This window comes from Cryptotermes secundus, unplaced genomic scaffold (assembly GCF_002891405.2).
Source record: "Cryptotermes secundus unplaced genomic scaffold, Csec_1.0 scaffold836, whole genome shotgun sequence".
Taxonomy (NCBI): Eukaryota; Metazoa; Arthropoda; class Insecta; order Blattodea; family Kalotermitidae; genus Cryptotermes; species Cryptotermes secundus.
Window position 1 is genome coordinate 938,033 of NW_019729223.1, and position 12,766 is coordinate 950,798.

Below are 12,766 nucleotides of genomic sequence, written 5' to 3' on the forward strand. Positions count from 1 at the left end.
GCTAGGTGAGCCCCAGAGCCAGTCTGGACGACGTGGAGAAGAGAAAATTCTTGATCTTACCGGGACTCGAACTCCGACTCCATGGTCGTCCAACCCGTAGCCAGTCGCTATACCGACTGAGCTATCCCGACTCCCTGTTCTTCAAAGGTAGCCTAGCTGTAATTCCGTAATTTTATCATCTAGTTTGGCTATGCCCAGAATATAAAGCACACTCTCTATTAAAGAGGCCTTTCTGTCTAAAAATATCTGAGCGTCAGGTCTACATGTCTCACCACGTGGAAATCTCTTCATGTGGAAGTGTAGCTGATCAATGAGGCGACACCAATGAGGGAAGAGGAGAACGTTAACACTTTTAGACAGCTCATTGTCCTTTCGTAAGAACGGACTCCCGATGGCCATAACAAGATAAAGAGAGGGGTCACTTCTTGCTACAGCTTTAAAAGCTGCCCTCCTGTACTATCCAGTAATCCTACTTCGTACTATGGAAGTCTCAGGTTCAAACCTCATTTCCGAAAACAGTTATCGTGAGGTTTCTCGCCTTGTTCCTCAGTCTCTTCAGATAAATGATGAGATGTTGCATTAAAATGTGCCTCGAATTACAATTGCGAATCGAACTGTATCTATTTCACACCCTTCCCGGTCATTTTGCCGTTCTGCGCTACATGAATCAAGACGTTGACAAAATATTATTAAGAGGAAATGGGGTCGCATAATGCATTCAGTAGATTGCAGAAAATGTCACAATCAGAAGCTTTACAATTTGTTATATTTTTCTGTCGTTAAGGCCATGGTTAACAGCCGGGATAGCGCTGTCGGTACAGTGACTGGCTACGGGCTGGAGTTCGAGTGCCGGTAGGGTCAAGAATTTCCTCCACGTCGTCCAGAGCTGCTCTGGGACCCGCCAAGCCTCCTATTCAATGGGTATCGGGGGGGGGGTACCCCCGGGGGTAAAGCGGGGGCGCCCACTCACCTCTAACTACTGCTGAGGTCAAGAAAATGTGAATCTAAACATCCATTCTTCCATATGCTTTCATAGCGTAGTGCTTAGTTAAGCACAGGGACAACTTTTAAAGCCATGGAAAAGAAGTAGTAGAGTAGCGGGAAGTGTAGCATGCAATGAGAACGACTAAACGAAGTCCTATATAAAGAGTTGGTGGGAATTCTTTTCGATATGAACACGTGGAAGGATAATATTTAAGTGGATTAGAAAGAAATTGGTTAAGAAAGTGTGGACTGCTCTGAAATGATTGAGGATATTTCCTAACGATTAGCTGTTTTATGACAGTGATGGATGCATGAGTTCCGTAACATAAATTTTTATCAGCAGAATAACTACCAACGGCTCAATGCAAGCCTTATACAGCGGAATCTGTTGCCTAGTTAGAAAGACAGTGGGTTAGAAAGCAGAGTTTGTGGTTTTCAAACCGAGTTACAAGCGATTCCCAAAAATAAAATGCTTCAGAAACGTTGATACAAACATGGCAAAATCATCGAAAATTAAAAAGGAAAATGAGTAAGGAAACTAATGAACTCAAATATATATGAGGTAAACAGAACTAAGCCGGTCACGGTAGCCGAGCGGTCTAAGGCATGCACTGTCTTCGCTCGCTCGGAAGCCGGGATCGTGGGTTCGAATCCCACTCAGGGCATGGATGTTTAGTTTGTGTGTGTGCGTTTTTCTGTGTTTGTGTACAGGTAGAGGCCTTGCGACGAGCTGATCACCCGCCCAAGGAGTCCTACCGAATGTGTAAGATCTAGAAAAACCGAAGTGAACGGAGAAGTTCATGGAGGTAGGCCTAGGCCCACTGGGGCTGTAGTGCCGGGGGGCAGGGGGGGGGAACAGAACCAATGATTGACTCTGAAAGCTTGCAAGGGAAAGCACAGCGGTGTTTTCGTGTGTTTAAATATGCGAAATCGAAGTCTACAACCATCTAATTTGTTGCTTATCACCAGGCATGACGCATCTTTAGCTGGCAGATGGTGAGTGCCTGCAAATATATTCAATAAGCAGTCGCAAACAGCCGACAAGGTGTGATCCTCCAGCTTGCTGGTTGAGCAGAGATACAAATCCTTACCGTAAAAGTACACAACCCCCGGTATCCACTGGATAGAGGCCGATCAAGGTTGCCGCATGATCTAAGGCATGAACTGTCTCCGCTCGCTCGAAAGCTGGGATCGTGGTTTCGAATCCCACTCAAGGCATGGATATCTGTGTGCGTTTATTCTGTGTTCGTGTTGTCCTGTGTGTAGGTAGAGGCCGTGCGATGGACTGATCACTCGCACAAGGAGCCCTACCATCTGTGTAAAAACGATTACGAAACTGAAGAAGAAGCCAGGGACCGACAGAGGGAGAGCCACTGATGAATAAATGAATGAATGAAAATCCACTGGCTAGGTGGATGGATGGGCCCACAGCCGGTCCGAGCAGAGATCTCTCTCTCTCTTCTGCCGGGAATGGAACCCCTGCAGTCTAGCCCGTAGCCCATCGCTATACCGACTGAGCTATTCCGATAGATAAGAAGATAATATTCAAACTGATCTTCAAGAAATAGGGATCTGCCTGAGGATACGGACGAGTGGCATGCTGTTGGGAACACTAATGAACTTCTGGCTCCACAAAAGACGGGGAAATTCTTGACTAACTGAATAATAACAAAACCTTATGATGGCCTCTTCCATGAATTAAGTTACAGGTGGAAATATCAGAAGCAGGCAGGTCAATTTATTTACAAATTTATAGGCCTTGTATTATCATAGCACTGGAGAAACAGAGACGTTTGAGTACCATCTCGCTGAAGTTTATGTAAACCCTAATTTCGTGTTTAGCTCTTCAAAGTACAGTGGTTAGTGTGTGTAGGTGGTTGAAGCATTATGCTACAAGTCGGAAGGTCACAGGTTCGATTCCCGATGAGGTCATTGCATTTTTCAATTGGCCCAATCCTTCCAGCCGCACTATGAGCCTGGGGCCGACTCAGCCTCTAACATAAATGGATATTGGGAATCTTCCTGGGGTTAAAGGGCGGCCGGCGCGTAAGGTTGACAACCACACCGCAACCTGCGAGTCGACTGTCTAGAGAATATGCGAGCCTCGACGTCTCACAACCCTATGGGCTTCCACGGCCTCTTACAGGGATAGCTTTACCTTTTACTAGTATGAGAAAAAAGTGAGTAACATACCTAACAGTTTTCCCAGTTCCACCTTACCTTGGTCATTTACTGGGCATTGTACTAATGTGTCACCATTTGCAGCAGTGTGGCAGACTCCGAAATTTCTGTACTGAGTTTCCTGGCTACCTGCTCTGGTAGTTCGACAGATGGAGATGAAAGCTTGCTTTATCTAGGGATGCAATTCCGATATATAGCCCATATCTTATCATTTACCTTGGGGACAGAAGAGGATATTCTCATTTGAAGGAGAAAGCTCTAGATCGCATTAAGTGGAGGAACTGTTTTGGAAGAGACTGCGGACCTGTCGTCTGACAGATTACAGATGAATGAATGACTCTTATCATTGCTCTGCTTCGTTTGTTTCTCGTCATTGCATTATGGAAGCTGTACGAGTAAAAACATGATACCCGTACATCAGGACATCAATCAAGGATTTATTTCTAGATAGCCTTTGGAAATATAAATTAAAATACATTTCACTACCAAAAATCTCAATATCCTCACACTTTTAATTAAAATAAAATTCCAAGAAGAACAAACGTATTAATACAATTCAAGCAACGGAAAATGTATTTTTAAGAAGTGTCAAGATACACACTATGTGCGAATTAAGGTCCTTGCGGCGTGACTATAAACATTACTGCCTCCTGAGACGGTGTCCTGTGTAATCCGAGGAACCTTTTGTCTCCATCCACGGGGCAAAAAAATATTCTTCTACCCTGAAGATGGAAGTAACGGTTTCTCTTGGGCACTGTTAACTGCCTACCACAGTACACTACGTCATACCTCAGAAGACAATAACCTTAGACATGTATTAGAGTGAAAGGTAAGGGCAAAATTGTGCCTGTGTTTAACTATTTTTTTATTGCTAGTGGGGTGGGACTAAGTCCCTTGTACTGCGGCCACTTCTAGCCTATTGTACCAGCCCCAGATGATAGGTGAGGGCGATTGTGGAGCAACTGGTGGAATGAAGATCGGCAGGGGAAACCAAAACCCTGTCCCAGCGCCACTTTGTCCACCACAAATCCCACTTGACCAGACCCGGGATCGAACCCGGACCACCGCGGCGAGAAGCCAGCAACTAACCGCTTGAGCTATGGCGCGGCCCTTGTGTTTAACTAACTAAGCACCATGCCATGAGGATGTATGGGAGAATGGAGGTATAGCTACACAATTTTTGACCACAGCACTATATGAAGGTAAACGGTCATCTTTGGGACCCAGCCGCTTTACTCCGGGGGAAAGAGCCTACGGTGCCCTTTGGATAGGAGGTTGGGTGGACCCCAGAGCCGGTCTAGACGCGGTGGAGAAGAGATAGATCTCTTGCCCCTGCCGGGAATACGATATAGGGACATACGAAAGTCATTGGAAATATGACTATCAAGCCGGAACTAGCTTGTGCCTATAGGGAAGTAGAAGAGGAAAAATAAGACTGGAAATCAGCAATGTTGCTTATATAAATTTGTGTCTATTTGTCGTCGAATGTCTCTAAGAAAAGTACTTAAGTATGAAACATATCCTCACAGATATTTCCATCTCTATCTCTGTGTTAGTGTGTGTTTGTGTGTGTGTGTGTGTGTGTGGGGGGGAGGGGGGTTAAAAAAACACACCCACCGTACTGTCATGCTTCAGACACAGAAGTAATGTTAATATAAATGCAAATGTTCTATTTTAACCAACCCGTTAGCCCACCAAAATTCCGTAGTATGATCACTGGATGACATGGATGTCTGTGTGTACGTTTACTCTGTATTTGTGCTGTTCAGTGTGTAGGTAGTGGCCTTGCGACGGGCTGATCCCCCGACTAAGGATCCCTACCGGCTGTGTGAAACTGCAAAGCCATAGGACAGATAGATTTGAACAATGACGGAAACATTTCAATTCCAAAGCTTTCGTGCACTTCTAGCAAACAGAGCGCTAGAATGGATATTCTGATAGCAATGTTAACATATCGGTTGAAATTAGTAGCAACGCGTTCCACGAAAGACGCATTTATCAGCACTTCAATTTAAAAAAATAAATAAATAAAGTTGATAGAGCTCGGAAACAGAGGCTGCCCAGCATGGCAAACATCAGCTGATACTTTGCAGAAGAGGAAGGGTGTGTACATTTCTGCACGAACAAAATTAAACAGCAGGCAAAACAGTTGCCGTCTACCATGCGTGACAAGACGCATCCTGTCCACCTCCTCTAAACAAAGGATAATTGCAGAAATGATGGGTTCTGCGTTGAGCAAACTACGTCATATCATTCGAGTTTTTATTGGTCGAAATAATTTCTTTTTCCATTACAATCCAATAATTATTGATATTGTAACAATTTGCTGCCATAACTAAATTACGATGAAACCGCTGTAACCACACACTGTCTCAAAAAATAATCACTATTATCTAGCTGCATTATGCATTTCAGTGCCCTCGAAATAGAACTCGATCACAGTTTTCTATGACATGAGATAAAGTCTGCCTTTGACAACACTTTTTTTTTCCTGTGGCGCTACAGCCCTAATTTGGGCCATGAACTTCTCCGTTCACTTAGGTTTACTAGATCATACATATACGGTAGGACTCCTTGCGCGAGTGATCAGCTCGTCGCAAGGCCTCTACCTGTAGACAAACACAGAAAAACGCACACAAACATCCATGCCCTGAGTGGGATTCGAACCCACGATCCAGGCTTCCGAGCGAGCGAAGACAATGCATGCCTTAGACCGCTGGGCTACCGTGACCGGCTTGACAACACTTATATTCAAAAAATATGAGCACTACTTCTAAGCACCTCCGCAAAATTAAAATTGCGACACTTAAGGTACTCAAGGTTACTCTAATATTCAATTTGACACCGTGTAGTCGGGTTAATGATTATGCATCTTGAAGTTATCGGCAGATGTACGTCTGAAATGTGGGTAAAACATCTACCAGACCTCATGGCGTCACATGTCAGATCACAGCATATATTCTGTGTAACGTGTATAAATGACGTCGGGCTTACGTCATGCCTGAAGATGCACAGAAAACTGAACTGAGAAAGGGAGCGCACGTATGCTCCATAAATTGTTCCTGTTAAGTCGTTAGGTTTTTGAGATAATTAAAATTATATATGATTGCTAATAATACAATCGAATATTATATTGTCAAGTGCTCCGTGACGTGTTCTGGGTTGCATGATTGGATTTATTAACACCTTATACTTTATACATCTTAACTTAAATTGGATCTGACACATGTTGGATTTGAGGTTTTCACAGCAGTAACTATGAAGGGTACGATCTTCCGTGTTACTGGCTCAGTTTACCGCCTGGTTTATCTGGCTTACTCTTGCACCCGGAAGATGGTGGCGATATGTTCCTCCGAAGTACACGGTGTTACAAAACAGAAGACCGTGCTCTTCATGGATTTCACGCATGTTTCGACGTGCTGACAGCAATCAATTACCGCAGGACCGGTTCCACAGGCGCGATTGCAGTTAACGCGTCAATGAATGTCAGAGTTCCATCAAATGTGGCGAATTTATTTTCTACGTGACTATCAGCTTCTCATGTGCTTACTTTGTTTCAACTGAGTTTAGCTGCGTTCCAGGAAAGATGGACGAATTTACCCTTTCATTTTTTAATCAGTTATGCTTTCTCGACTCCGTAGCTATACAGGGCCGTATGGGATAATGATTGTGAATGGTAAGGAAGGCGGCAGTCGTGGCCTATTTTAAAGTACTATCTCAACATTTAAGTGCAACCAGTTAGGTAAACTAATAAAATCCCTGTCTGGATACCTGGTGTTGCAACCGAAAATAGAACCCGGGGCCTCCAGAACACAATAGAAGTGTTCTAGTTACTTGGTCATGTCATGATGGCTATTAGTTATGAATACATGGCAAATAGGACTGAAATATAGTCAAGTTCAAGGTTCGCTTCGGCCATCATTTTCCCGGAGTAAGTCGGAATAAAATTTTACAATTGCCTCTCGACTTTTGAACGCCTCTTATGAAAATATTGAACAGTAAAAGCAACCATTAAAATTCAGTGATTTTATTTGTATGTGGAATAAAAATAATGCAAGGAGGATGAGGTGGGCGGGGCATGTAGCACGAATGGGGGAGACGAGGAATGTATATAGGGTACTGGTGGAAAAGCCAGAAGGAAAGAGACCACTGTGAAGACCAAGGCGTAGGTGGGTGGACAATATTAAAATGGATCTTAAAGAGCTAGGATGGGATGGTATAGATTGGATTGGTCTGACTCATGATAGGGACCAGTGGAGGGCTCTTGTGAACACGGTAATGAACCTTCGGGTTCCATAAAATACTGGGAAGTCCTTGAGTAGCTGCAAAATTGACGGCTCCTGCAGAAGGGTTCAGCTCCATGGGTCAGTGAGTAAGTAAGTAAGTAAGTTAGGGGAAGCTGTGATTAAAAATTAGATTTTTAAAACACATAAGAGGTATTTTCACGAAGTTAGAACGGAAGGAAATTTGTCCGTGCTTCATTAAGCATCACACTATATAGCTCTACGCATTCTTAATCTGAGGAACTGATCGGAGCGGTCAGCTTTACACCCCTGCCGCTTTATACTCGCAAACAGAGCCTCCGCTGTCCATGCATAGAGACTGCGTGGCCCCCGGAGCAGTACCAAATGCTGCGGAGATGAAAAATTCTTTCTCCTGTCGGGAATTTAACAGATTTGTCGGTTGTCCAGACCGCAGTCTACTCATACCGACTGAGCTGCCCCGACTACCGTGATGACTACATTTCACAATTCGCTGTGTGCCATCTATTGATCTAAAAAAGAAACAAGTGGGCACACAGTACGTGGGATAACTGTGACCTCACTGTCAAACCCACGGCCATACAAATTTGTATTTTTACTGTACAGGGCAGGAATTCTCAACTCGTTTCAATTAAAGTATGGTTGTTTGGGGCGCTGGGGGCGGATGGTAGTGCTGAATGGCGACAACAGTACTAAATTTCAGAGAGAACTTCAAGACAAAGTAAGACGCCACCCACAACATAGATGAACAGCTGATCGACTCCGCGCTTGCGCACGTCCTTCAGAATGTGCACAGCTGTTTTATCTAGCATGAAGTCGATACTGGGTTCTTAAAATTTTATATTAAACTTAAGTAAAAGTGAAAAATTACTTACTCACCCTACTTATTTTTCTCACTCTGTTGTTACGGGCAATCGGCTTGTTGACGGAAACTCTAGACATAGCGCTTTGCTACGAACTTAATTCACGATATAACCACAAAAAAAAAACACACACACGATTCTTGTAATTTCTCTGACGCGGTGTACCAAGTGTCAAATGTAATGTTATTATAAAGTATTTTTCTATTGCTTGTGCTCTCTAGTTTGTCCAGCTGCTCCTGCTGTGCATTGAATCACCTTCGATGCTGTGTGTAAGGGATGGTGGTAAATCCCTCTTCCAAATCTACAGCGCTTGTGCGTGTATGTGTATTGTGCACATATAATAGACCAACACTAAAATCACTGAACTATCACAAATAACATATTTCTCACTATCAAAATAGATTAATATCACCTTGAAACTGTTCCAGCACTCATATCATAAAACATTTTATTTCATAAAAAAACTCTTTAAATATTCTCTTCAAGACTCGTGCTACTGAAACGTTAAATTTCAGCTGTGTTGTTTGTCTTAGCAACACACAAACTCAGTTTCTAGTCTCCTCGCCGTCTTCCAACGTAGGTCCGGTGAAGAATAAAGCACTACAGCGTGTGTGGCTGTTGTAGTATACAATAAAAACACGAGCCCTACACACTCACTCGCACTTCGTACACCGCACAGCCATGGCGGCCGTCGAGATTCCTACTCCCGATGACGTCATCATGGAACGTTGTAGAAGAGCGGGAGGGGACGGAAATGAATAGTGGCTACCAACATAGCAGCTATAGCAACGTAACCTCCAAGACTTACTTTGTACGCTAACCTCCTTCAAAAGTATCATATCGTTTCCTTAAAATAGACGAAAGTAATCTGCTGTTTTGAAGAGGTTTGGAGAGGTCTGCTGTGCTCATTATGACCGTCTCTCGCCTCTCTACCATGACACGTCCGCGCGGCCTACTTCCCTCGCGGAATACGCCGGCCGATTAACATTCCCCTTCTTCTATCTCTTCACGCCCCTTGCCATCCCTCAAAATAACTTTCTTTCTCCACTCCCACTCCAGACTCACTAGTGGAACTGGTTGGGCACTTACGGGACACATGCCCTTTCAGATTTTATTGAAAACTGTAAAATATAAGCTGCTTGAGCAATACAGAAATGTAGTCTAAGAAACATATATATATATAATTGCTGAGTATGAGTCCATTAAACTAGCGGAGTGGTTTCGGAAGAATGAAATGGACGGATGAGAATGTATGTGATATTTAGGTTGAAGAGTATACTCGTAAACCACTTCGATGAGGTCAACAAAGGCCAACTGGCTTCTGGATGTACCCAAACAGTTGGGCATAATGCTTTCACACATACAATAGCGCTGATTATATCGTATTACTTCGAATATATGAAGCACATTTCTCACATTTTTTTTCCCCGTTGAAAAACTGAGGGGAGTCTTAAATTTGAGGAATGTACACATTTCCAATTTCATCTCTGAAACTCACATTCAAAAACTGGATGCGTCATAAATTACACGGCGTATTATGTTACGAGAAGTAGAAGTAACACGGTATTATTATTATTATTATTATTATTAAATAAAGTATGAATAGTTGTATTTTCTAGTGAAATAAACGTTTAGAAAACATAATAATTTCACTCCACACAAGATGTCCAATGTAAGATTTGAGGCTTTCACGGCGGTGACTATGAAGAAAGCAGTCTTCTGNGATGTCCAATGTTTTAATTGGTCATAACAGGAAATGCCGGCTAAAAAAGTAAGTAAAGTAAAGGTATCCCTGTAACAGGCTGTGGAGGCCCATAGGGTTGTGAGATGTTGAGGTTCCCACATTTTCTAGACAATCGGCTCATAGAAGGCGGCAAGGTTGTCAGCCTTAAGCGCCGGCCGCCCTTTACCCCCAAGAATATTCCTGGTATTCATTTCTGTTAGAGGCTGAGTCGACTCCAGGGCCATAGTGCGGCTGGAAGAATTAGGTCAACTGAAAAGAATCCAATGACCTCATCAGGACCTGAACCCGCGACCTTCCGGCTTGTAGCAAAATACCTCAACCAACTACGCTACCGCGTGCTCCCTAACAGACTCTCGTGAAAATTCAGAAGACGTCATATCCGCTGAATTTCAAGCGGAACACTCACTGCTGCTAATCATGGTAGCCCGGAATATGTTGTTTCAGCATTTCGTATATCACACACGTTCACAAAGGAAATGCACACCAGAGCGGATTTCCACAGATAGTTAGGTGCGGTCTGTCAAGCACTGATGTGACAAATGTATCATAAGACTGTCTAAGGTCAACTAGAGGGCCCTGATTCACGAGAAGTCCCTGGTAATAGCCAGCACGTTCTATTGTCGAATAATAAAGAAATTAATATACGGACATGATTCACCATATTTCCAAAAAAATATGCCTCAGGGAATTTAAGGTAAAGTAATTCCCATTTTAATATATCACAAACTGCGGGCAAGTCAATCTAGTCTTAAGTAGTTTCTACAGGATTCTCACGATGGTGTATAACACACAGAGATATTGGGTTTTCGGACTTTATCCATCGTCCTGGTTTTTAAGATAACTAAGAAAAACACGACGTTTCGGAAACTGGATCTGTCTCCGTCTTAGAAAGAGCTAGCCTCAGTCACCGTGATTGAGGCTAGCTCTTTCTAAGGGACCCAACAGAATATGTGTTTTCCCTCACCTGAGGACGGAAACAGATCCAGTTTCCGAAACGTCGTGTTTTTCCTAGTTATGTTAAAAACCAGCACGATGGATAAAGTCCGAAAACCCAATATCTCAATCTAGTCTTGTATTGACACTTTGGCCGGAAGTGTTTTTCATCGTTACTGTACATTTACGTAACTAAAATTAATTAAGCACTATGCCATGGAGACATATGGGGGAGTAGAAGCATAGCTCCACCATTCCTGACCTCGGCCCTAGATGGAGATAAGTGGTCAGCTTCCTGCTCCAGCCGCATTAACCTCGGGGAAAGAACCCCAGCTATTCATTATATAGGAGTCTTGGTGGGCCCCAGAGCAAGTTTTGACATTGTGGAGAAGAAAAATGTTGCCCCTGCCGGGAATCGAACCCCGTGAAATTGCTCCTCAGTTATCCTCACGAGGCTGAGTGGACCCCATTCCGAACCACTACTTCTCAGAAAATCTGGTAGAGCCTGGAATCGAACCCGGGACTTATGGATCTGTAGCCAGGAACTCCGACCACTAGACCACAGAGGAGTACTCGTATAGGTATAGGTTTATTCTTAATAGCTATAAGCGGGGTCTTCTATTTCAGGTGTAAACTGACCAGGGCGTGAAGCTGACCACTCATCTACATCTAGTGTCGAAGACAAGAATTATGAAGCTATCCCTCCACTCCCCTACACGTTTCCCTGACGTGGTGCTTAATTAACTAAGCAGACGCATAACTTTATCTTGCCTTTTACCTTTACAAACCCAGAACACTGAAGCTGTTTTATAGTGCTTCGGCAGAACACAGTAGAAATATCTCTGCTAGGAGGCGATTCTGGACCAATGTTGATGTCTTACACTCGTATCCAATATATAGCTCTGATCTCAGGTATAGTACAACGCTGATCTGCGCTCGATGAATCACGACTCAAGACTTGTGTACTTTTCGTGAGTGAAGTATTGCCATGATTCCACGCAGAGTTTTGGAGAACAAGTTCTGTGAAATCACGCGCATTACCAATTCACTCACTCTATAGAGAAACTGGCCCATCACAGTGGCCGCGCGGTCTAAGGCATGAACTGCCTTCGCCAGCTTGAACGCTGGGATTCGTGGGTTCGAATCCCACTCAAGGCATGATTGTCTGCCTGCGTCTATTCTGTGTCTATGTTGTCCTGTGTGTAGGCAGCGGCCGTCTAAGGAATCCTGCCGGCTGTCTATGATGAAGAAACTGAAATGAAACGAAACGTTTCGCTGATACCCTATGCTCCAAGTGGGAGTAACAAGGATAGATAGATAGATAGATAGATAGATAGATAGATAGATAGATAGATAGATAGATAGATAGATAGATAGATAAAGAAGCTGACAGTCAGTCAGGTGGTCAAGAAATTACTTGCTTTCCATGGAACAGCAAGTTTCGTTAATGTGTTAAGAAGGTTCCATCTTCAGAATCTGTACTGATGATCCTAAATCCAATCCACACTTTCAGAAGTTGCCTTTTGAAGATTCTTTTCAGAATTTTCCTTCCGTCAGCGACTAGGTCCTCCAATTGATCTTTTTCCCCTTGAAATATTCCACCTAAAATGTTATATGCATTTCTCTTTTCCCTCATGCATGCTACGTGTCCTATAGTCTCATCGTAATATCTTGATGGTGGTAGTGATGATGACGATGATGATGAATTATTTATTAAATCGTTTGCCTACATAAGTGGCCTGTTAGAGGCAAACACTTAAAATACATAATAAAGACAAGAAAATAGAAAAGCTGTCCCT

General features: G+C 43.4%; 1 protein-coding gene across 2 annotated transcripts in view; it reads right to left on the reverse strand.

Annotated features, from left to right (window-relative positions):
* LOC111865547 overlaps positions 1 to 12,766 on the reverse strand; it is a 175,465-nt gene that overhangs the window by 120,976 nt on the left and 41,723 nt on the right. The window contains exon 1 of one of the 2 annotated variants that reach the window (XM_023853677.2): positions 8,307 to 9,122. The exons of the other annotated variant lie outside the window; for it this stretch is intronic. Within the exon in view, the coding sequence (XP_023709445.1) occupies positions 8,307 to 8,369 (63 nt within the window). The 5' untranslated portion in view covers positions 8,370 to 9,122. Of the gene's footprint in view, positions 1 to 8,306; positions 9,123 to 12,766 lie in introns of those variants that run through there. 2 annotated transcript variants of the gene reach the window in all.